The 26,521-nt window shown below is 38.3% G+C and overlaps 1 protein-coding gene across 2 annotated transcripts in view; it reads right to left on the bottom strand.

The window, feature by feature from the left end:
* RECK (reversion inducing cysteine rich protein with kazal motifs) overlaps positions 1-26,521 on the bottom strand; it is an 87,006-nt gene that overhangs the window by 26,780 nt on the left and 33,705 nt on the right. For both annotated transcript variants that reach the window (XM_025932500.2, XM_086683494.1), the window contains 10 exons: positions 25,360-25,393; positions 22,756-22,953; positions 20,597-20,864; positions 18,188-18,367; positions 11,970-12,182; positions 10,187-10,323; positions 8,100-8,240; positions 6,494-6,682; positions 3,578-3,700; positions 1,114-1,285 (listed from right to left, as the gene is read on the bottom strand). In XM_025932500.2, the coding sequence (XP_025788285.1) occupies positions 1,114-1,285; positions 3,578-3,700; positions 6,494-6,682; positions 8,100-8,240; positions 10,187-10,323; positions 11,970-12,182; positions 18,188-18,367; positions 20,597-20,864; positions 22,756-22,953; positions 25,360-25,393 (1,655 nt within the window). The remainder of the gene's footprint in view (positions 1-1,113; positions 1,286-3,577; positions 3,701-6,493; positions 6,683-8,099; positions 8,241-10,186; positions 10,324-11,969; positions 12,183-18,187; positions 18,368-20,596; positions 20,865-22,755; positions 22,954-25,359; positions 25,394-26,521) is intronic.

Below are 26,521 nucleotides of genomic sequence, written 5' to 3'. Positions count from 1 at the left end.
TGAAACCATAAAAATCCTAGAAGAGAGCACAGGCTGTAATTTCTCTGATGTTGGCCATAGCAACTTTTTTCTAGATGGGTCCCCTGAGGCAAGGGAAATAAAAACAAAAATAAACTAGAGGGACTACATCAAAATAAAAAGCTTCAGCACAGCAAAGGAAACAATCAACAAAATTAAAAGGGAATCTACATGGTGGGAGAAGGTTTTTGCAAATGACATATCTGACTAAAGGGTTAGTATCTAAAATACATAAAGAAATTATAAAAGTCAACACCCCCCAAAAAGCAAATAATCCAATTAAAAAATGAGCAAAAGACATGAACAGACATTTCTCTAAATAAGACGTACAGATGGCCAATCTATATGAAAAGATGCTCATCACTTATCATCAGGGAAATGCAAATCAAAGCTACACTGAAATATCATCTCACACCTATCAGAATGGCTAAAACCACAACACAAGAAACAACAGGTGTTGGTGAGCATGCAGAGAAAAAGGAACCCTCTTGCACTGCTGGTGGGAATGCAAACTGGTGCAGTTACTCTGGAAAACAATATGGAAGTTCTTCAAAAATAGAACTACCCTATGATCCAGCAATTGCACTCCTGGGTATTTACCCAAAAAATATAAAAACACTAATTCAAAGGGATACATGTACCTCTATGTTTATAGCAGCATTATTTACGATAGCCAAACTATGGAAGCAGTCCAATGTCCATCAAGTGATGAATGGATAAAGAGGTGGTATACATATACAATGGAATATTACTCAGCCATAAAATAGAATAAAATCTTGCCATTTGCAACAACATGGATGGAGATAGAGAGCACAATGCTAAATAAGTGAAATAAATCAGTTGGAGAGAAACAAATACTATATGATTTCACTCAGATGTGGAATTTAAGAAACAAAACAAACAAGGAAGGGAAAAGAGAGAGAGACACGCACACAAACCAAGAAACAGACTCTTAATTATAGAGAACAAACTGATGGTTTTCAGAGGGGAGGTGGGTGGGTGGGGATGGGTAAAATAGGTGATGAGCACTGTGGGATTAAAATAAAAACTTACAAAAAAAAAAAAAAGAAAAAGATAAGGAGCCATTTAGTTTACCTTTGGTTTTTGGGGCAGGGATTAGGATTACATGGATCCTTTGAGATGCACGATCCAAACTCAAACTGATGGTCTTGGAGGCCCACACAGCGAGCAATGCAGGCGCTGGGGTAAGTGCGTCCATTCTGCCCACACACGGGGACAAACTGATCTGCACAGTTACAGGGCAGACCTGTGGAGAGGATACAGACTCACTGATGGGCACTTGTACATTCCCTTGCCCCTCATATTTCCTAATTAACATGGAGGTCTCAAGTTAAAACAGAATTGTGAATTGAGTCAGGAAAAAGCATCACTCCAATCCCTGACTGTTTTTACAGGTGGTGAGGCTCTGAAAAGCCATTTGTCTGCATAATGGCTTTCCTTTGTTCCATTTATTACCACCTAATTGAGGGTTTCCTGGCCTTGATCCCAGGGGTAGAAACCCATGTAAAAAAGCTATAGGTAGGAGAAGAATGCTCCTCTCAATTTAGTATGTATAAAATATGTATAAAGTATGGCTTGCGGGATCTCTGGAATGTTAAAGGGTAATACCAAAAGAACAGGAAGGTAACTTGGGAAATTACTTAAATTTTGAGACTTAAAAATTTTTATGAGTAATCAATCAAGAACAGTACTTTCTTAACATTCCTATGCTTTATGCTGCTGGGATTATGCTCCAGTAAGTAAAAAGGCTACTGAGAAGCGATGCTTTTTTCTTGAGAGACAGCTATAGTTGTTAACAGCAACAGCACAGTCTCTGGGTATCTATTGGTAGATGCTTTTCTCCAGATCTGGAATACCTTTGATTCCAGGTAAAGAGAAACCAGGTAGCCTCCTTTACCCCATTTCATGCCATTGCAGCAGCAAGTTGATTCTTCTTTCCCTGAACTTAGTTACACGTGGAGTGGGGTGGGAGGAGGATAGATTAGGGATTTGCCAACCTTGTACCTCCAGCCCACTGGAAATAAAAAGGAAATCAGAAGTAAGAAGTGAACAGCAGGCTGCTGGGGAAGTAAAGGCAGGACTAACTCCACCCCACCCTCTCTCCACCTTGAGTGTCACTCTTGATGCTTTATTGTCATCATTGTTATTCTTATTATTATCCTCTATCTGCTCTGCTTTGATGAGAGCAGTTCATTCTGCTTAGAGAGACCATAAAACCATGTGGGAATGAAGAGTGAACTAAAGACTTACACAGAAGACTACTTACTTATTTATATCTAAATGTTTTTGGAAGATGAACTTTACAACTAGCAGGACCCTTTTCCCTGTAGTGCACAGTCCCTCATGTTCTGGAGTAAATTAAGTTAGTGACTGTTTAGCTAGCAGATTCTAAGGAGATTTTACTGGCCACAAAGTGTACCACATTTCTTGGGACTCAGATATTGTCCCAGCCCAACAAGACGTTCATAAAAATGCTTAAGTCTCAAAATTACAATAATTTGCAAGTTACTTTCTTGTTCTTCCTCTTCCCTAATGAGATGAGAGTGGAAGGAGCCTACATGAAGAGTTTACAATCTTTCTTTGTCTTGTTTTCGGTATTAATTACCCTTTGACATTCCAGAAATCCCCTAAGCCAGACTTCAAACATCTAAATTCTAGATTAAAAAGAAAAAATTTTTTAATGTTTTTATTTATTTTTGAGACAGAGAGACAGAGCATGAACAGGGGAGGGGCAGAGAGAAAGGGAGACACAGAATCTGAAGCAGGCTCCAGGCTCTGAGCTGTCAGCACAGAGCCCAACATGGGGCTCCAACTCACAGAGCGTGAGATCGTGACCTGAGCTGAAGTCAGACGCTCAACCGACTGAGCCACCCAGGCATGCCATAATTCTAGATTTTATACACTACATTGGAAGGAGGATTCTTCTTTTTCTACCTATAGCTTTATAGGGGTCTCTACCTAATGAACCAGTAAGCTAAGGCAGTTCAGGGAAGAAGGTGATGAGAAAAACATTAGAACAGAAATAAACTTAGAAAATACATGGACATTTTATAACATAATGGTAGAGGCATTACTCCTGAAATCATTGTTGCATCATGTTCCAACTAACTTGAATGTAAATTAAACAATAAACAAATTAACTAATTTTTAAAAATTAGCAGTAAAACACACACACACACACACACACACACACACACACACACACACACACACAATGGTAGGGGGAGATGAGGTATTTTGGCAGGTAGAAAAGTCCCATTTAACCAAAACCATCCCAATCACGGACCCTGTTCATTTTGACTCATAGAATTCAAGAATATTAGAGCTGGAAGGGTCCTAAGAAAACATTTAGTTTAATGCCTTCAGTTCATAGAGGAGGAAACAGATCCAGAGAGGAAAAGTACCTTGCTCTCGGATTATGTATTTATCTTACTAGGTACATCTGTGGTTATGGCAAGACCATCAAAGCTGCCTTGAAGGGAAACGGGTACAAAGAGATGATGGCTGCTGGGGATAGGTTCTGGGTGACCATGGTTACCTGTGAAGGTGCGACGGTCATCTTCTGAACTGTGCTCACTGAGGCACAGGCGGGTAGAACACACCAAATTGCCAGCAAAACAAGAACAGATATTGCAGTCAATGTTAAAGGATGTCCCATGACCTGAGAAAAAGAGACATAAAATGTTGATCTATTTCATGCATTTATAAATAAATCATAAATTAAAAATGCAATAGTTTAAATTTTTTTTTTTTAACATTTATTTTTGAGACAGAGAGAGACAGAGCATGAACCGGTGAGGGTCAGAGAGAGGGAGACACAGAATATGAAACAGGCTCCAGGCTCTGAGCTGTCAGCACGGAGCCCGACGCGGGGCTTGAACTCACGGACTGTGAGATCATGACCTGAGCCGAAGTCGGCCGCTTAACCCAGGTGCCCCTAAATAAAAATTTAAAACAAATTCTTGAAAGATCACTTCTGAATATACAAACAGGGGAGTTAAATCTGTAATATTTATATTTTAATATTTAACTCCCACCATATCCCTCCAAACCCCTAATGTGCTAGTCTAACTAGACGGCTCCCTATTCTCTGAGAATGCTTTTGGCTGTCCCTTCTGCCTCAAATGGTCCTCTCCTCCTTCTGGAACTTTGCTCAACTTTCCCGAACCAGCCCTGATGCCATCTTTGAATCAAAGACTCTCCTGATGCCCTGGCAGGAGTGACTAGGTCCTTGAAGAGCACCACTTGGTTTGCTCCCTTCTGTGGATCACATTCTCCCTCATCTGATCACGTACAGTATGACCTCAGTCCCTCATGCGATTTTAGCCCCAAAAGGCACTAGTATGTTCTTCTGTAAAAAATATGCATTTAATCAGTGGAAATCTATGGAAGGAATGTTTACCCTCAGAAATATTCTGTGATACAAGGTACCTACCCTACACTTTGGCTAAGTAGAATATGGATTAAAAAATGAATACTTGGGGGTGCCTGGGTCGATTAAGTGTCCAACTCTTGATCTTGGCTCAGGTCACGATCTCATGGTTTGTGAGATCAAGTCCAAGTCAGGCTCTGTGCTGACAACATAGAGTCTGCTTGGGATTCTCATTCTCCCTTTCTTTCTGCCCCTACCCCACTCACTTTCTCTCTCTCTCTCAAAAAAATTAAGTTAAAAAAAAAGAATACCTGACTTGTTCTAGGGCAGACACTTGCAGTCCCTTTTTAGCCAAAAGCACCCTTCTTTCTAATAAGATCTCACGCAGAAGAGTAAAACCAGGAGTTATATAAAAGCTGAACTACTCTGATCGATGGGGATGGGGGTGGAGATAGGGATGAGGGTAGCAGAGTGAACAGCTGTGGGGGAGTACATTCTCAAAAGTAGCATTTTTTTCCCCCACAATTTTTAAGGTCATATATCAGTTGTTAGGGCTATAAGCAAAAGATGATTAAAGTAGCAGTGAGAAAGCAAGACCCTCAGACTTTTAGAGAGGGCATCAAAGGGTGTTTTTTTATTTTTCTTCCAAGACTTTATTTATTTATTTGGAGCAAGCGTTAGGGAGGGGCAGATGAGGAGGGAGACAGAGGAGAGAGAGAATCTTAAGCAGTCTCCATGCCCAGTGTGGAGCCCAATGCGGGCTGGATCTCATGACTGTGAGGTCAGGACCTGAGCCGAAATCGAGAGTTGGACACTTAAGGGGCGCCTGGGTGGCTCAGGCGGTTAAGCATCCAACTTCGGCTCAGGTTATGATCTCATCGTTCCCGAGTTCTAACCCTGCATTGGGCTCTGTGCTGACAGCTCAGAGCCTGGAACCTGTTTCGGATTCTGTGTTTCCCTCTCTGTCTCTGCCCCTCCCCCACTTGTGCTCTCTCTCTCTCTCTCTCTCTCTCTCTCTCTCTCTCTCAAAAATAAATAAACATAAAAAAAAAGAGTTGGACACTTATGGCTGAGCTACCCAGGTGTCCCCAAGATTTTACTTAAATTCAAGTTAGTTAACATATAGTGTAGTGTTTGTTTCAGGAGTAGAATTTAGTGACTCATCACTTACATATAACACCCAGTGTTTGCCACAACAAGTGCCCTCCTTAATGCCCATCACCCATTTAGCCCACCTCCCATCCATCTGCCTCCAGCAACCCTCAGTTTGTTCTCTATTGTTAAGAGTCTCTTATGGTTTGTCTCTCTCTGTTTTTATTTTATTTTTCCTTCCCCTATGTTCATCTCTTTGGTTTCTAAAATTCCACATATGTATGACCTCATGGTATTTCTTTCTCTGATTGGCTTATTTCACAGCATAATATGCTCTAGTTCCATCCCCATCATTGCAAATGGAAAGACTCCAATCTTTTTGATGGCTGAGTAATATTCCATTGTATGTATATAAAAGGGTGGCACTTCATAATGTGCTCTCTCCCAATGCTTAGTCAACAGTGTAGTTTCCATCCTCCAGTTCGCTTTCCATGACGTCAAACTCTGACTTTTACTTCCGTTAAAGACACACACTTGAGAAGAAGGAGCACACCTGTGTCCTTGCCTGTGGAGTACACGGGCTCTAGAGTCAGATAGGCCTGGGACTGAATTCTGTTTTGTCACTGACTAGCTGGGTGATCTCTCTGAGCATCAGCTTCTTCATAAGAGTACTGAAATCAAAGAGCAATTGGGAGGCTCACATGAGATAACACAGGCCAAGACTTAGCATAGTGCTTGGCACACAACTAAAAGCTCAGTAAGTACTAATTAATTATTATTAGTCATTAGTCTCTTCGTGAGGAGGCTCCTAAGAGGGTTCCTTAGAAGTCCTAGTGTCCTATAGAGTACAGTTTGAAAAATACTGCCCTGGAGATCTGATGTATAGACCTTACTCTATGGTGGGAATCTATCCAATGTCCATCCTACAAAATTAAGATAAATAATCTCATATTAAAAACAAAAAGCAAATAAATACAGTCCAAGACTCACTTTTTCTTTTTCCTCCAACAATACATGACTTCTGGAGATCTATACAGTGCATCTCCATACAGTTTTCCAAGAGTCCACTTTGTCCACATGAGCAAATTTTGTAACAACCAACTTCCCCTGCAGATGATGGCACCTGGATTAGTGTCCCTTGACGGACGATGAAATCAGAGGCTTCTCCCAATTTGCAACCTATACAAACAAAAATTAGCTGAGAGAGATGGCATTGTTCAATGTCATTGTTTTATGATATTACATATATACTTTACACAAGTCTTATAGGTACTGTGTGGCTATTAAAGATTATGTAATAGAAATTCCACTAAGTTAAAGAATTGGTTTGGTTTACTGACCAAAACATATTCTCTCAAATGAAAAATTCCATGTTCCATGAGAAGGTGCTGATTAAGGACCTATACTCCAAAGGCAGCTATAGCTCAGTACAAAAATGCCATAAGATATGTACTTTTTTATTGCTTTGGGCTTATCAAAGATATTTAAAAATCACAGATACTTTAAAAATGGACTATGGAAATGTACATTATTTTTAGAATATTCTTCTTGGTCAGGAAAACTTTTAGCGATGGAATACCAGCATACCTTAAAGTCAATGAAAAGTTGAATACTTGATTGGGCTTAAGGAAACCCATACATTTCCAATTTTAACAAGATTTATCATGACTGCATTACTGATATATTCTGGTATTACACAAATATTATAGATGATCCTTTGAGACATCAGGCTTACTTAATTCAATATTCTATTCCTTTTAACTTCACAGAAATTTTTAAATGGTGATTTTAACATGATAAACATTTTCAGTTGGGAAATAGATAAAGGGCAGCAAAATATTGCCATGACTGTACTCTAAAGGGATGCCCAAAGAGATAAAGACTATCAAAATTATTCTATAGGATAAACATTTTTTATTCAAGAGGCCTCCTGCATTTCAAAAAAAAAATCAGTCTTAAAATCATATGTATCTTGGGGCACCTGGGTGGCTCAGTTGGTTAAGTGTCCCACTCTTGATCTCGGCTCGGGTCATGATCTCACAGGTTTGTAAGATTGAACCCTACATTAGGCTCTGTGCTGACAGTGCAGAGCCTGCTTGGGGTTCTCTCTCTCCCTCTCTCTGCCTCTCCCCCCTTCAAAATAAATAAATAAACTTTAAAAAAACCATATGCATCTCAATAAAACATCAAGCTTTTCAGAGATAACTGTACATCCCAATGAGTATGCCATTTCTCCTTATAACTAAAGCAAAGAAAGACAAAATCACAACGTGCAGTACATTTTCTCAAATGTTACAACATGGCAGAGAATTTATAAAAATTGGCTCAAGGTTTTTTATTTTTTTGTTTCCAAGAACCCTATAACTCATTATGAGAGTCAGTTCACAATCTAAATGATAATTGAAAATTACATTTGTATTTGTCTTCTCCTGCCTATGTAACTAACGTGTTTATTGGGAAAACCTCAAATGTTATAGAAAAACATAATTTTGAAAATAAAGTCAATTGCGACCTCACTCCAAAGATAATGCCTATACAGAAACATCAGCAGCACAAATCCATACCCACCCTACACTCACACCCATCTACCTCTTACCTTGAACACAAGAGTACGGAAGGCAGGGATCTCCAGATGGACACCCCTTCCGGTTTACCTCACAGAGCTCATTAGCAGGGCAAGGATTTGGGTTACAGGGATGAGTGACCTCTTCTATAATGTTACCCAAAGTACTAGGCCCTGAAAAACCAAACACAGATCAGTTTAACCAACCCCAAAAGGTAACAGAGGTCTGTAAATTACCTGAATTAACTATGACTTTAATAAATGGAAAGCTCATGAGCATAAAGTGAGGCCTGATTCTAATAAACTATTAAAACACACAGATTCTCTGATAATTTGTGAATTTAGCATAAACATACATACATTCATTCACTTGTTTATTTATTGGGTACCTACAATATGCTGGACAAGATTCTAAACACTTGTGCACATGTGTTTTCGTGCGTATAAATAAAAAAGGCACCTACTGATAGGTAATAAGTTGTATAAAGGGATGGAAAATGACTGGTATACTTTGGGTAAGGTGTTCAAACAGGTGCTTATGCCTAAGAGGAATAACTTGGCACATTTTACCATAAACTATAATAACTCACCATGGTAAGATAGATGTTGTACCATGATTATATTTGTTAACTTGTGAAATAATGACTAAGGAAGAGTCTCATGTAATATTTAAAGAGAGTACTAAAACTTAAAAAAAAAACCCATTTCTTTAACCTTTTTCCTTCTGCACATCTATTTCACTGCTCTAATAAGGTCTAGGCTTGTGGAGGTATTAGTTTTGCTTACTTGATTTTAGGCCAGACTCAGACTGTTAGCTAATGAAGGTATCAGGGTTCTTGGAGTTCATCACATCCAGCCCAATCCTTTTATAAACAGCAAAGCTGAGGCTGAAAGAAGTGATCTGTTCGAAGTCACAGAGGTCTAGATTCTGGCCAAGGCTCTCTTTTTCGCTATACTGGTCATGAAGGCTGAGGGACATAGTTTATTGGCTTTAGGAAAGTGTGGCTGATATCATTAGCTGCAAATCTAACAGATTTGGATACTCTTTTCTTCCTGCTCACTAATAATAGAATTCCAGTTTTGCTTAGCATGACAATGGGCCCACAGCTAAAAAGATCATCTTTCTCAGTTTCCCTTACAGCGAGGGCGGTTTTCCCTTACACTAGGATATGGTGGCTAGAGTTCCAGGAGTCATGTTGTGACGATAAAGTACCTGAAGTAACCTTGATGATGGAAACCAAGCACTAACGAAGGCACGGAAAGCAAAAGAGCCTGGACTCTGGATGGTGGAGCCACTATAACAGCCTTGGACTACTTATTTCTGGGTTTTCTTTTACTTCTACCTGTTTTTCTGTTATTTGCGGTAGAACTTAGTCCTATCTGACACAGGAAAACAAAAAAATTAGGAGCTGGATCCAAGTCTGCCTTTCCAGCCAGCTCGGGACACGAATGCCCCCTGGCGGCAGCACAGACACTTTCCTTACCCTGACTATCGCATTTGGTGTGTTTATGGGTTCTACTCATCATCCCTCTGGTTTCCACGACACATGGTCACCTCCTGCCAAGAAGCTCAGCACCATGACCCCTCAATGAGATACCAACTTATTCTTCTAGCTCTTGGCTTGGCTCTTGGCAGGAGTATTTCGGCATAGACAAAGTTCCACCTTTATGTACTAACACAGACCATCGTTTCTTACTCCCTATTTGGTGGGTCAGTCTCAGCCAATGCCTGGCTCTGGTCCACTAATATTCTGATGACAAAAAGCTGAAGATTCCCTGGGGAAATTTCACTTCCTGGACAAATCATGGCAAGGAGACAGCAATGATATGGAGCTGGCCCCATATCTAAGAATGCTGGCCCCAAATTCACTACTTAGAATTCCTGATTGATAATAGTTTATTACTTCCTCAGACTGATAAGATAATCACTTGTGCTTATATATTTTAAGATGACAATTCTTTTCAGGCCAAAAAGGCCAAGCAAATAAGATAAGAGTCTGCCATTGAGATAGTATCATTAAACCACATATTCTCAACAGACAGATGTTCATCCAAATCAAACATGAAGGGCAGAGATGGAAGGGAGAAGTATTTGAAATCTAAAAAAACAAAGAACTTACTGAGGTATGTATCCAAAGGTATACAATTCTCTAGGTCATCTGTAGGTGACAAAAGCTCACAAATACTTTCAGCTGTGTGGTCCTCGGGGAATTTGTTCTGGTCCCCACATTTCTTGAGAATCTCCACACAATCTGATCTTAAAAAGAAAAATATACACAAATTTGGGGTTCAAGAACCTCCTCATATTGTCTAATCAATATCAATCCTGTTTCTGAAGCTTTCCAGAAGGTGAGTTTTCATAACAATGTTTCACAATTGGTTAGATCAAAGTAACGGCAAAAGAAAACAGGAGTCACAGAAGACCTGAGGTTGCATAGTAGTAAGTAATGTATTATAGTATCAAAGCATCCGTAGCTTTCTCTTACCTGAGATCAAAGGCCTTGCTCAAATTTTACACTCATACAGTTACTAGTATTGATGTGACTTGTCCCTTCTTTGAAAGGAAATTAAACTAGGCTTTTTGCAAAATCATCCATCCTTTCTTTTAGGACCTTAGGCTTGCTTGCTTTTTCTTCCCTCCCTTCCTCCTTCTCTCCCTTTCTCTTTTTAAATATATTTTTAGTTATCAACATTAAGGTGTTTGGCCTGTAACAACTGGAAGTACACTACTTTAAAATTTTCTCAATCCTCCAAAGGGATTTGATTCCTTTTCTATAAATTTTCCATACTAAGAGTCTATAAATTTCCCACTGGTTGCCTCTAGCTTGTTGCCCCTCACTTTCCCCCTTACTCAGGTGATCCCCAAGTCATGCCAGAGAATTGATCTGGATTCTGTTTAAGGTTGAAATAATCTTCAATCAGTCATCAAGTTCCAAGGAGCACCAAGACGCACACCAACATCTTAGGGGGTGGACATTAACCTGGTCTTTAGGAAAGTTTTTTGGAAAAATAGATGATTGAAGATCAGCTGGCATAGATTACTATGTATGTGGCCAATACTTTTGGTTTCACTCAGTATAGCAGCTTTCCTCTTTACTTCATCCTAGATCTCCTAAGCAAACCACTCACAAAATGTTTACTAGAAACAGGCCTCGATGACTACATTCACTAATTCCTTCACTCATCAAACATTTATGGAGCACCTATTGTGTGTCAGGATTATGTTAATCACTGAAGAGGAGAAAAAGAGGAAAGAGGAGACAAGAAAAAGGAGGCACAAAGAAGAATAAACTCAAGGAGAGCAAAGTCTAACTAAATATAAGACAAGTATAGGGGCGGCTGGGTAGCTCAGTTGGTTAAGCGTCTGACTTTGGCTCAGGTCATGATCTTGCGGTAGGTGAGTTCAAACCCTATGTCCGGCTCTTTGCTGACAGCTCAGAGCCTTGGAGCGTGCTTCAGATTCTGTGTCTCCCTCTCTCTCTGCACCTCCCCCACTCTCATTCTATCTCTCTCTCTTAAAAAATAAACATTAAAAAAAAGACAAGTATACAAACTAAAATATAAAAATAGAATTGTGTATTGAAGGTATTCACTAAAGTTTCTGGAACTAAATTGCATAAGAAAAGTTCAGATAAAGGTCTATAAATATTTGTAGTAAGGATAAATTACTATTAGCTGGTGAAATATGGGAAGGTTCCACGGGAATGATGGGCATTTGAGAGGAGCTAAGAAACACAGGCAGTGGGCAAGTGGAGATGGAAGAGTAATTCAAGCAGAGGAGGAAAAAGTAGGAAAGCACTTGACATGTGGGGTGATGGGCAAACGAAGTGGCAGGAGGGAAAACTCTAAAGATAGGCTGTGGTTCAGATCATGGTCTGAACCAGGACTGGAGGGTCAACTTACTTGCAGATAATACTTCCCCGGGATTTCCTATGACAAGGTTTAATCTGCAGTGAACAAGCTACTGCTTTCCACATTTCTGGCTGGCACTTCTTAATGTCAAGAACAGGTATGTTGATAAACGGCATCTTTATGCTTCCTTTCTCCCACAGCTTCATGTCATTCATGGCTCCTTGATCTGACTGAGCATTACAACTCCTAAAAAGTTCTGTTGGCCTGAAAAGCAAAAAGGCCAGAATCGAGAGGCAATTATTTTCTAGAGAGAAGATATGGGTAAAATCCTGACATACTAATGCATCAGGAAAACCTGATTTTTTTAAAGAAAGTACCTATGATGTATCAAAGGATATCAGCTTTGCATGTATGGAGATTCAACGTAGACACATTAAGATTTTGACTGCATCTTTCCTTTTTAACAAAAGTTAAAAACTTAAACACTCTGTATGGGACTATCATCTCTAGACTGTATCATTTCTTTCATATTACAAAATAATGAGTCCAGGTTTTAAAAACTGAGGTATAATTTATAAAAAGACAAAAAAAAAAAAAAGCATTTTCATCATGTCAGAAAGCTCCCTTGTGTCCCTGTCTAGTCAATGCCCTCCCCACTGACTATACCCCAGAGGCCACCTCCATTCATACTTATCTAGAACTTTATATATAAATGAAACATATTGTATATGCTCTTTTGGGTCTGGTGTCTTTGGCTGAACAATTTTTTTAGATTTACCTTTGTTATGTATATCATAAGTTGTTGTTTCCTTTTACTGTTGAGTAGCATTCCGTTAATAAATGTACCACAATTTGTTTATCCTAGTAGTTCTCAAACTTTTGATCTCAGGACCCATTTACACTCTTAAAATTACTGCATTCTCAAAAAGCTTTTGTTTATGTGGGTTACAATCACCAATATCTATGACATTATAAATCAAAACAGACCTTTTGATTCGTAGTTCTTAATTCATTTAAAAGGATAAGCCCATTACATGTAAGAAATAATGTTTTTGTGAAACATAACTATATTTTTCAAAGCAAAACTAAATTTAGTGAGAAGAATAGGACTATTTCACAGCTTTGAAAATCTCTTTAATATATGGCTTAATAGAAGACTGCTGGATTTTCATATCTTTTCTTGACCTCAATCTGTTGTTACATCACGTCTTTTTTTTTTTTAAGTTTACTTATTTATTTTTGGGAGGGAGAGAGAGAATATGTGAGGGACAGAGAGAAGGAGAGAGAGAATCCCAAGCAGGCTCCACGCCGTCAGTGCAGAGCCTGATGTGGGGCTTGAACTCATGAACTGTGAGATCACGTCCTGTGCCGAAATTAAGAGTTGGTCACTTAACCGACTGAGCCATCCAGGCGCCCCAATTACATCATGTGTCTTACAGCACTGGGGAAACACCACTGTTCACTCTTGTGAGAACAAGAGTGAAAAAAGCAGATCACAGCTTAGTGTTATAAAAATAGTTTTGATCCCATGGGGCTTGGGGACCATGGACCACACTTTGAGAAATCCTCATTTATTAATTCACCTGTTTATAGACAAAAAGTTTTGTTTCCAGTTTTCACGTCTCTTCATGCCTAACGAAGAGCATTTGGGGTCATAACTTTCTAAGAAACTGCCAAACTATTTTCCAAAGTGGTCACACCATTTTAGACTTTAAGCCACAACGTATGAAAGTTCCAGCCGCTTTACATGCTTGTCAGTCTTTTTAGTTGTAGATGCAGTTTTAAAAATTGCATTTTGCTGATGACCAGTCACGTCAAACACCTTTTCATGCACTTCCTGGCCATTCAGGTATCTTCTTCTGTGAACTGTCTTTCCAGCTACTTGCCCTTTTTAGAAAAAAGTTGTCTTTTCACTATTGAGTTATAAGAGTTCTTAATATATTCTGGATATAAGTCCTGCTTCAAATATATGTATTACAAATACTTTCTTCCAGTTTGTGGTTGGCCTTTTCATTTTCTTTTTGTAAAATTTTTTTTTAAGTTTATTTATTTATTTATTTTGAGAGAGAGCGAGAGAGAGCATGCAAGTGGGGAAGGGGCAGAGAGAGAGAAAGAGAGAGGATCCCAAGCAGGGTCTGCACCACCAGCACAGAGCCCGATGCAGGGCTTGACCTCACAAACCACAATATCATGACATGAGCCAAAGTCAGATGCTTAACCAACTGAGCAACTGTGGCGCCCCTGCCTTTTCATCTTCTTATTGGTGTCTTTTGATGAGCAAAATTTTAAAAATTTAAATATTTATTTTACTTAGCTAAAATATTTTATTGGGATATAAGTTACAAAGAATATAATGCACAGATCTTGAGAGTTCAGTTAAGTTTTGAAAATTGTATTCACCCCTGTAATCAAAGCCCCAAACAAGATATAGAATATTTCTATCACCTCATAGAGTTCCCTTATGCCCACCTCCAGCCAATTTCCTCTTCCAAAGGCAATAACTTTCTGATCTTTATCCTCATAGATTATTTTTACCTATTCTTGGATTTCATATATATGGAATTATAAAGTCTTTATTTTGTATTGGGCTTTTTTTATTCAACATAAGACTCATCCATATTTTGGGGTTTATCAGTAGTTTGGCCTTTTCCCTTGCTGTGTACTATTCCATTGTTCGGATACACCATGTGTTTTCATTCCCTTCCTGATGTACATTTTATTTATTTTTCCCCAAATTCTGGGTTCTTATGAATAAGGTTGCTATATAAGTCTTTTTTGGAATTAGATTTTCATGTCTCTTGGGTAAATGCTTTAGAATGGGATTGCTGAGTCATGGACTTGACACTGCAAGGAAACTCTTCAAAGGTCTTAAACCATCTTATACTCCAAGCAGGGAAGTATGAGAGCTCCACCTGCTTCATATATTGTCACTCAAAAAAACCCCTTTTTTTAAATGTTTATTTATTTTTGAGAGAGAGCGAGAGAACGAGAGAGCGGGGTAGGGGCAAAGAGAAAGGGAGACACAATCCAAAGCAGGCTCCAGGCTCCAAGCTGACAGGGCAGAGCCCGACCCGGGGCTCAAACTCACAAACTGTGAGATCATGACCTGAGCTGAAGTCAGACACTTAACTGCCACCCAGGTGCCCCAACTGTTAATCTTTTAATTTTAGCTATTCTAGTGGGTATGAGGAGGCATCTCACTGAGGTTTTAATTTGCATTTTGCATAAATAGTGACAAAGAACTTTTTCATATACTTAAATGGCTATTTTGATGTCTTTTTTGGTGAAAGACCCTTGACATTTTTTTGCCCATTTTTCAAATTGGGTTATTTGATTTTTTATTATGAGGTTGTAGGAGTTATTTATATATTTTGGTTACAAGTCCTTTGTCAAATGTGTGTGAGTGTGTACATGTGATACACTGAATATCTTCTCTCAGATTGTGGCTTGCCTCTTCAAATTTTAAATGGTGTGTTTTGGTGAACAAGTGTTTACAGTTGAACCTTAACTCATTAATTTTTTTCTTTTATAATTGGTATATTTTGTCTCCTGTCTATAAAATCTTTGCCTGCAGCCAGATTGTTAAAATAATCTCCTATGTTTTCTTTTAGAAACTTTGTATTTTCAGCTTTTATGTTGTATTCTATGACCCCATCTTAAATTAATTTTTGTGTACAGTGTGAGATAGAGGTTGAGGTTCTTTTTTTTTCATAAACATATTCAACTGTTCCAGCATTGTTTGTTGAAGAGATGTTTCTCTTTGCATTGAATTGCCTTGCTGCCTTTGTTGAAAATCAATTTACTGTGTGTGAGTCTATTCTTGATTCTCTGTTTTGTCCTACTGATCTATTTGCCCAAACTTATGCCAATTTACATTGCTTTAATTTTTGTTGCTTTATAATAAGTCTTGAAGTCAGGTCCTATAAGTTGTCCAAATCTGTTAATTTTTTGAAACTTCTTTTAGCTATTCTAGGTCCTTCGTATTTTCATTTGAATTTCAGAATTAGCCCGGAAATTTCTATTTTAAAAAGCCTCTTGGGGGGCACCTGGGTGGCTCAGTCGGTTAAGCATCTGACATCGCCTCAGGTCATGATCTTTCGGTTCACGAGTATGAGCCCCATGTCAGGCTCTGTGCTAACAGCTCAGAGCCTGGAGCCTGCCTCAGATTCTGTGTCTCTCTCTCTTTCTGCTTCTCCCCTGCTAGCACTCTGTCTCTCTCTCAAACATAAATAAACGTTAAAAAAAATACTTAAAAAATTAAAAAAAAAAAAAAAAGCCTGTTGGAATTTTGATTGGAATTGCACTGAATCTAGACGTCAGTTTCAGGAGAATTAACAATATTGAGGATTCTAATCCATGAACATGGTAGCTCTCTCCATTTATTTACTGTCTTTAATTTCTTTCTGCAAAGTTTTCTGGTTTTCAATGTATAGTTCCTACATATTTTTTTGTCAAATTTATCCTAAGTATTTCATGTTTTTTGACGCAATTGTATAAATTTGTATTTTTAAAATAAATTTCATTTTCCAGTTGTTTGTTGTTAACATACAGGAATACAATTGGCTTTTTTTTTTTCTTAAATGTTTATTTTTGAGAGAGAGTGAGTAGGGGAGGGGCAGGGAGAGAGGGGGACAGAGGATCTGCAGCAGGCTCCAGGCTCCGCGCTGTTAGCACAGAGCCTGACGCAGGGCTGGAACCCACAAACTGCGAGATCATGACCTGAGGTGAAGTCGGACATTCAACCGACTGAGCCACCAAGCGCCCCTATAATTGGCTTTTGTATGTTAACCTTGTATCCTGTGACTTTGTTAAATTCAAGGATTTAAGGAGAGTTTGTTTGGAGATTTTGGGGCATTTCCTTTTGTGGTTCCCATCTTTCTGGGGTTTTCTACTCCCAGCAGTCCCAAGCTCTGATCTCCAACTCCTCTGCCCAAGACTGCTGCTTTTTGCATGAACTCTTTATGCCAGGCAAAGAGACAGAGAGTGCCCATGAAGGGAAAACTGGATATGTGGCTCTCATGCAGTGTGGTTTCTAACCCTCCTGCTTTTGGTCCTTCTCTAATGACTTCAAAACAATAGTTTTTTAATATTTTGTACAGAGCTCACAATTGGTACTTGTAGAAGTATTAGTCTGATACAAACTATTCCACCATCCCCACAAGCTAGAACTATGTGTCTAAGTTTAAATTTAAACATTTCATAGATTTCAAATTTCCTCAATCTCTAAGCCAAGTCCTTATTGGCTAACACTCTATTACCGGCTGTAAAGATATCTCAATTTTCTTATTCAAAATAATATTCTGAATACTTTTAAAAGAATGGGATTTGTGTTAGTTTGAACCTTCTTCTGGCCCAAATGATTGACTTTTTCCTCTTTGCCCTCCTCATCTCCAGGCTGCAGCTCACAGAACCAGCCCCCTCTTGTTTAGAAACTCTCTCTGGCTTCTCTGATATGGTGTTCTCTAGGCTTTTGGATGCCTTTTTGTTTTCTTCACTGCTTGTTCAGCCATTCAGTTTTGGGCCCTTGTTTTTCTGACCATACTTGATACCCAAGAAAATATAAGTAGGTAAGAAAACATTTTTGCATGAAATAGGGAATTCACTGAGGGAGACCAACCACCCTGGAGGTCCTTCAAAGTAAACTGTTCACAAGAGGGCATTTGGATGGCCAAATTGTTCACAGTGACTTATTCTGCAATAAATTGCTTCTACTGGTTTTGTAGTAGAAGGGAGTGGGTAAGATTGGTAGACTGAAGGCAGAGAAGATTCTTTGAACTCTAGATGCTTTAAGTATCTCTAGTCTAGTCTAGTCTAGTCTAGTCTAGTCTAGTCTAGTCTTGAAGTGCTTCCTTTCTTACAGGTGATGTATCAGATGGGTTATATAGCATTTATAAAGTATTTTTTTTTTTCAACGTTTATTTATTTTTGGGACAGAGAGAGACAGAGCATGAACGGGGGAGGGGCAGAGAGAGAGGGAGACACAGAATCGGAAACAGGCTCCAGGCTCTGAGCCATCAGCCCAGAGCCTGACGTGGGGCTCAAACTCATGGACCGCGAGATTGTGACCTGGCTGAAGTCGGACGCTTAACCGACTGCGCCACCCAGGCGCCCCGGGTTATATAGCATTTAAAGATGAAATAAAGAAATGCTACTTCCTTTTAACTTAGCATCCGAGTAAAAATGAGAGTAAAGTGGTCTTTTCAATTACTTAAAAACAAGATAATTAATGATAAAATACTTCTATTCCATGTATAGTAATTTGCTCCTACCTGTTGTTAAAATTAGTACAGTAAGTAAGATTTCTACAGCCCAACTGGCAAGGTTCCCGGACATCTGCTAAACAGGTCAACATGGACACTTCCACTGGATTGTATTCACAAAAGCGATCAAACTCTTGCCAACTCTGTGTATTGCCCCAGCTCATGCTATAAAGTTTAGTGCACAGTTCCCTAAAACAAAGGCACAAATATAGAAACACAGGTGAGCCAAGTGAATACATAGTTTAGAATATGAACAAGAAAAAAGTACAAAAACCAAAAGACTAAAATTTATCCCCTAGAATTTAGAGCCATAAGCAGAACTTTTCCATGAAAGTGTTAGCCTTCTTTTATTACCCATCTCTTTCCTTTATGCCATGGTTGCTACAAAGCTCAGTGCTAAAGGTAATGTTTAATTATATTTGTACATCTTTATTCTTGGCACAATTATCTCTTCCATTTCTGATCCCTCTTTTACCTTTCACGTAAGATAAGGCATACAGTTTTTCCTCCACAAAGATAGATTCCCCTATATTTATATTTATTTACTTCCTATAAATAAAGTAAAACTGTGTAGTAAACCTGTGACAAGGTCCTCAGACCTAAGAAGCTTTACAGACTTAGGGTTCACTAGTTTCTCCCTGAAAAATTATCCCAAAGTCATTTATCTTCCTTAAGATACACCCAGATAGTCTACATGCAAAGGCTTATGAATTCCAAAGCTTCTATATACTATTGTAGTTAATACATGACAATCTTATTTGTAGTACTTGATGATTACAAAGCAACTTGACTACATGCATATAACTAAAATAATATCAGTACCATTTCTCAAGTGCCTTCAAATTAGTTTAATCTTTAAAATTTATAAATGTAATAAAAATGTAAAAAAACATAATATAAAATTTAATACTACCAAAATACAAAGTCATAAGTAAAAATTCTCCACTCCTACCACATTTTATTTGACTCTCATTATTAAACCTTTAAGGAGGATGTCTTTACGTTTATAAGTTTGTTCATTCATTCTACTGATTTTTACTGAGTGCCTATTTTGTGTTAGACCCTTTCAAGGCATTGGATATTCAGTGGTAAATAAGAGAGACGGGTCCCTGCTCTCAATGGAGCTTATACATCATAGAGATAAAGAAGGAGGGATCAAGTTATATTAGGTACTTTGAGCTGGGAACCAGTCCTTTCTCTAGCCCTTAACTTTCTCTATGACCTTGGACAGACTGTTTAATAACATCTCAGAATTAGTTTTCTATATATAAGCAAGAATTACACAAACTGACACCGTAAGATGTCATAAACTGACATCATAAGGTGATACAATCATAATGTTTCATGAAGAGGAAATAAGATGGAAATAAACCACAAAACCTTACATCAAGGTAAGGCAGGGCAAAGTGTTTTTCAGTGAAGTTCTTCTAGGATAACACAGAGATTCCAATCTCCAATGGCTTTAGGGCATAAACTCTTTTAAAGACATTCAAAGAATTACTCAGCATCCCTGTCATAAATATATTTATTAATGCAATCCAATTTCCTTAATTACAGGACCAAATTAACTTCTCTTTAAGATCTTCTGTTAATTTTCTTTGGATATTTTCCAGTTTTTTTAAATATCTTTGGTAAAGTTTGATGAGCTACTCTAGGCACAATTTTTGCTAAAGGTCCATTCCATTTAGAAACCACAGAAAAGACTGTTTCATTCCTGTAGATGATATTAATTTCAGGATGTTCTAGTAATATATACTTCTTTTTCACCTAAAATCTCCCTAATAAAGCAAACTTCTATTTCTCCCTAATAAAGCAAACTTCTATTTCTACCATGACCTTAGTAATCTCCATTTATTGTTGTCTCTAGATTGTTTCTTCCATCTTATATTTGTGTTAATTTTTTATCCCTAAGTGTATCATCCAAATGAATGCTAATACACTGCTATCTACCTTTGTGTATGAGTGCCAATCCAGATCATTCACCAATATATGCAAAAGGTTGGTTAATGTTCAAAGTTTCATAATTTAACAAAGAGAAATATGCCTTAGACGTCAGATCAAAACATCTTCTAAACTGTAAGCTTACTTAATGATAGCCTTGAGGGTAGAATCCAAATTGCACCATCTTTAAATATTTATTATCCTTCCAATGCTAATCCTCTATACCCCCAAACACAGTTCTTTTAGCACTTGATGTTCAAAAACGATGTTTTCTATAAACAACACTCAATAAATATTTGCTAGATGAAAGAGTTTGTATCTTCTCAATTCCTGAGTTTATATCTTCTCAACTCCTGATGAAAGAGTTTATATCTTCCCAACTCCTGCAAGAATGTAACATACATTTGCTAGCACTTAAAATCACGAATTAAAATGCTATTTTCTACTGGTTTTAATAAAGGAAAATGAGATACTGACCTACATGTTGAAGTGTTTGCTTTAGAACAACAATGCAATTTAGCCCCATCAAGGCCCGTAGAGGGAGGAGGATGTAGAGTGACTCCAGGGTGAACAGATTGTGAGCTTTCAAGAAAACACTGCCAAAGAGGATCCTGAGGCAAAGGCTGAGTTTTACAACCCTCGATGAGGCCATCAACAATCTCCATTTCTGTTTTCTTAGACATCAGAATTCTCTTGCAGGCATTTTGGCAAGCATGGTCTTCAGCTCTGTCACAGCAATATAAACCTACGTTTTCAGGATACATGTGGCTTAATTAGCTGATTTTATGTCACACACTGCTCAGAACAGAAGAACATGGTGGTGTACTGGAAACAATACCACTCAATCACATGTCAATATCTGCAGTACACAGGGCCTACCAAATTTTCTCTCCATTACTTTGCAGCATAGCAAATAGATACCTACGTGGACTAGGTATCTATTTCCAGAATTCACCACTGTCCCAGTCATGGGACCTTTGGCATCAATTCTACATAAATGAAAGGTCACTCGTCTTCCACCTGAGAAGCCCTTACATGTAAAGTATCTTAAGTTCTTGGAAAAGGTACTATACATTAAACTGGAATTATTTCATCCTAGAAACAACTGCCTAAAAGGGATTACGTTCTTGGCAGAGTGAGAGAGGAATAATTTCAATAGCAAAAACCACAAACACCATATTTCATGACATTCTGGGATATAAAGCTCTTATATATCTATACAAGTTAATCAATCTAAGTTGTAATTTAAATAATACAATAGCAAACTGTGACAAAATGTCAGTTTCCTTCTGCTTTTAATTTTCTACAAAGAATCAGAAAATTAAAGCACTTCCAATCAGATTACAGATTTCAGAAGGGGTTCTTTGAAGTAGTTTTCTCAGGTGTCTTTGACTTTTTAAGAAACGTATTCAGGACAGCTTTCTTTTCCAGATTTCCTATGTATCAGTATAGACATTTGAGATGGTTGTTCTTCTACCCTTAAAACATCTTGCTGGTTTTTGTTTTTGTTTGTTTATTTATACTTTGAGCTGCTACCACCTTAGCTCCAGCAGCACCTCTGTATAGCCTAAATGTCAATTTCTATAACTCTGCCTTTAAAATGAATGAAGATCATTTGTGGCAAATGCTTCATCCTCTGATATTCACCATGCAGCCACACCACAGTACGTCATAAGCTTTAGAGCTCTCCTTTAGATGCTGGACTTACAGGGCACATAGCACTGCTTCTGAGTTTACAAAAACAAGTCTTTCAGTATCCCAGTATAAATCAAAACACTGGCATCCAGCTTATAAATCTTGTCTTTTGTCAGTTTGGTTAATTAGTCAATTGTTTAAAGTTTGTTCATCTCTAAATAAAGAAGATGGATAATAGGATGTACAAAGCTGAGACTTTGAAGACCCGTAAGGTGCAGGTTCATTAGGAGGCCCTGATTTTCAAAAGTATCAGGATTTCTTCTCATTTTTATGATGCTTTTATTATAAAAGTAATAACTGCTCACCATAAAAATTCAAGCATCACAAAAACACATAAATGTAGAATAGGTATATAACTAACCATATTATACAGTTAGTTCTACAACTTGCTTTTTTTTATTAGGTCTTGGACTTTCTATATAAACATACTTTTTTCTTTATTTGGATTACATAGTATTTTTATTATACAGATATATAATTTATTTCATCAATTTTAATCAATACCCTATTGATGGGTATTTGAGTTATTTCTAATTTTTCTCCATTACCATCAGTGTTGTAGCAAACATCTTTCACGTGCGTAGATATATTTTTGCAAATTTATGAGTTTTCTTGAAGGAGAAATTCTAAGAAATGGGATTCTTAGATTAAAAGGTATGGTCATTTGAAATTCTATTTGAATTTCCTATCAAAATATCCATACCAATGAATTCTCCCATCCTCAGAAACAGAGTGCTTGCTTCCTCATACCGTTGACAGCTCTATCTTTCTTGGTACCTTTCAGCTGTGACCATAATATCCAATCTGCCAAATCTAAACACCAAAGGAAGTCTGGTGTTTCCCAAATGACCGAGACTACAGATATCTACAAGAATTTACTTCCTTTTTACAAATTATTTTACCAAAGATTGAAACAAGAGAAATATATCAATTTTACTTACTATCTGTTGGGTTCCTCATTGGATAAGATTGGGTGTAATTGTTCACACAGTGTATTAACTGTGGACTAATAGAGGCACAATAGTTTTCCACTGCTTTGATCTGAGATGGGCCAGGAGAAGAGTCTGTTCGAAAGATGGCTTGACAGTATTCTCGGCAGTTTGTGTGATGGCCTGCATAACTGCAACAAACTGAGCCCACTGAGGGGGAAAAAAGGAGAGGTTGTTGGAATGGAAACAGCTATTTGGTAACAATAAAGCATCATAATATTGATAGAACAATTCGCAACTTTTTGAATTGGAGAATAAAACCATGCCACAGAAGACAATTCCTTTAAATCAGCACTACTTTCAGAATAGTATACTCCAAATAAGACATTTCGGAATAGGACATTCAGGTGCTCACTGGTACAAGGAAGTCTTATTTGTCAACTTAGAATCTATATAGTCCAGTGAGTCTCGGCAGGAGCAGCACACCCCTGTGGGAGACTATGGAGACACGTGGAAGTATTTTTGGCTTTCATGATGACTTGGGGAGCTACTGCTAATATTTAGTGCATGGGGACCAGGGCTGTTTACTCTGCAATGTACAGGGCATTCTCACAGCGCCAAAACTGTCTCCAAAAATGCTAATACTGCCCATGCTGAGAACCGCGGGCACAATTTCTTTTCATGTTAGACTTGTGGAGATTTATAAACAAAGCAAGGCAAACAAAGCCAAAATAAAACAAGACCCCTCCGGGGGGGGGGGGGTTATAAAATAGGACGAGTAAAAACTAAGAGATATCAGGCTCATTTCATAAATTTGACAGTTATATAACTGTATATCTTGAAAGAAATCTCAAAAGTTCTGTTCCATTTGAACATCTCCAAGGACATGCCTAAGTTGAAACAGTCTTTACCTCACAACTGATGTGAGCTGCTTTAATACTGAAAAGTAAACCCTGCATTTGAAATACATTTATGGATTTATGTATTTTTAGAAATCAAGGAGGAACCATCTCAGGTATCTGGGGAGAGCTGGATGCGTGGCTAGGGGTACAGATGTGGGATTTAAACTGGAGAAGAAAAAAAGACCCTCACAGGAGAGGTTAGGGGGTCTGTGGAGGGCTTAAGGGAACCAAGATGGAGATATGGCAGGAAAACAGGTAAGAGAAAGGCAGGTAGGAAATCTCTGATAATTATTAGAGGTGGTGGAGGAACGAGAATCAGGTTTCTGGTGAATTCCACAGACCAGGGAATGAGCAGGGAATCCAAGCAACTTCCAGAAATAATGACAATGATAAAACTATATGCAAATTAAACTAGGACTGAACTGATGGCAGGATAGGCCTTGGTTTCCTGCACCAGGAAACAGTTTCATAATTACTGTGCCACCTGTTTTTAACTTGTAATTACTACTTACTGTGCTCACTGCTGAACTGTTCGATTTCAACACAAAGAATAATTAATGGCTACATTTATCACTGTTAACCTTAGTGAGGATAAACTGAGGGATGGGGGAATACTGAGGACAGAAGAGATAGGTGAGAATAAGCCAAGGATGCCCATCTTCTGATTCCTCCATGAGGCTGGCTTCCTCACTAGTGTGGGAGGACAAAGATTATGTGCGACACTATCTGGGAAACTGTGAATTAAGCCCTAGTTTGCGAGGGTTAGAAGATAAAGTGCAGCCAGCTAATGTTTCTTATTATACTTTGATAAACCAAACTGCCAAACTAATCCAAACAACTCTTCTGTTCCTCAGCTGTGTTTTCCCAGCTGTAACTGCTCTCACTACTCCCTTTACCTGTGATGCCTTTCTTCCCATCTGCACTGTTCATATCTTGTCCATCCTTCAAGGCCCAGCTCAGCTACCAACTCCATGAAGCCACCTCTAAAACCCTGGCAGGGGGTGCCTGGGTGGCTCAGTCGGTTGGGCGGCTGATTTCGGCTCGGGTCATGATCTCATGGCTCGGCTCGTTTGAGCCCCGCGTCGGGCTCTGTGCTGACAGCTCAGAGCCTGAAGCCTGCTTCGGATTGTGTCCCCCCCTCTCTCTACCCTACCCCCGCTGGCACTCTGTCTCAAAGGTAAATAAACATAAAAAAAATTTTTTTTTAAACCCCGGCAGGATGTGATCCCTCCTTCCTCTAAACTCATGCAGCAATTTTATCAGTGCCACTATCCCATATCCTCCATGTTCTAGAGTTTTTTTGTGCACAGATTGTGTCCTCACGTGCATGTATGTCTGCACAGAGCAAGCAGTCAGTAAACATCTGCTGAGTGAACTGAGAGGAAGCCTTCAGCAAGTGCTACATTGTATGACCTGGGAATGCTTAATTTCTGTAAGTAATCCTATTTATTCAAGGAGAGCATGATATTCCCATCTAACAGCAGTATCTGCTTTGTAAATCTGCATTTAAGACATGGCAATTGTCATAATTCATGAATGGCCTGGACACCCTAGAGGAAAGAGACTATGAGAACCCTGATGGGCTTTTAGGCAGCTTACTAACAGCCCACATCATAATGCCAGGTCTTGGCAATATTTATAACAGCTAAATCGTATTCTGTAAACTGTGTTTTGCTCCTTGGACTGCTCATATAACCATTGACAAAATACTTACTTTCATTTCTGCTAATGCAACTGAAAAGAGCATTCTGCAAATTAAAGAAAAACAAACAAATTAACCACCATGTAGAATTTCTAATTTTATTCCACTTTATGGTTACATGGAAATCAGAATATCAAACTATTTAATTCTTCTCCAAATCCAAAGCTGAGGATGAAGAAACTGAGATGGCATCCTGGTGAAAAAAGAAACCACTATCTAACACATACTGGGGGTCAAGATCCTCATCCTGAGCCATAAGCTGATCATGTTATAGCAAACCATGTTTATGTAAAGCTGTACCTGTGTATGTGGGGGTAACCTACAATGTATTAATCTCAATTATCTCTTGCAGTATATAAAAGGGCTCCCAGAAGATAATATAATAAAAGGTATTTAGGGAAACAGAGATTTCATGTAACTGCTGCATTTTAGAGTTGAAACGTGCTTAGAGAGCATCCCTAATTGTTCTCAAACATGGCCATGCACTAGAATCACCTGGGCTTCCTAGGCCTTACTCTACACTTACAGAATCAGAATCTGGGAATGAACCACAGAAATCTACATATTAAGGCTTCCAAGATTATTCTTATGTAATTATTGAATCACTATATTGTACTCCTGAAACTAATATTAACACTGTTTGTTAATTTTACTAGAATTAAAATAAAAAATAAAAAGATGATTCTTACATAGTCACCCTGGGATGTTGGGGTATCTCTCTACCATTTTAAAGATGAACAAACCGTTTCCTCATCAGAGGGGAAACTGCCCCAGGTTACAGAGCAAGTCAAAAGCAGATAATGAGAATAGAATTAGTATTTCTAGAGTTCTTAGATCACTGTTCAGAAAATATCACACTATGTTAAAGTCACTGTAAGGAAAATAAGAGGTAAAACAAGACGAAAACAAAAAACTCCTTGTTCAAAGCCATTTGGATATTTAGAGCCTACGGGCTATGATTAATATCTCTTACAAGTAAAAGAATGAATTCCTAAAAGAAATAATATAGGCATAAATAAAAGGTAGATGGAAATCAAGTGCTCTTACAGTTGAATAGAGATGACTTTGGCTTTTAGTTGTAGCTAAATCATAAGCCGGCTATGTGATCTGGACTTTTAAAAGGACCAGCTTTACTGACATTTAAAATCTACCTTCAAGGATCCATCTATGTAGT

Source organism: Puma concolor, chromosome D4 (genome assembly GCF_028749965.1).
Source record: "Puma concolor isolate L17-30 chromosome D4, mPumCon1.1.hap2, whole genome shotgun sequence".
NCBI lineage: Eukaryota > Metazoa > Chordata > Mammalia > Carnivora > Felidae > Puma > Puma concolor.
Note: the sequence above shows the minus strand (reverse complement) of the source record. Positions and strands in the feature narration are given on the sequence as shown.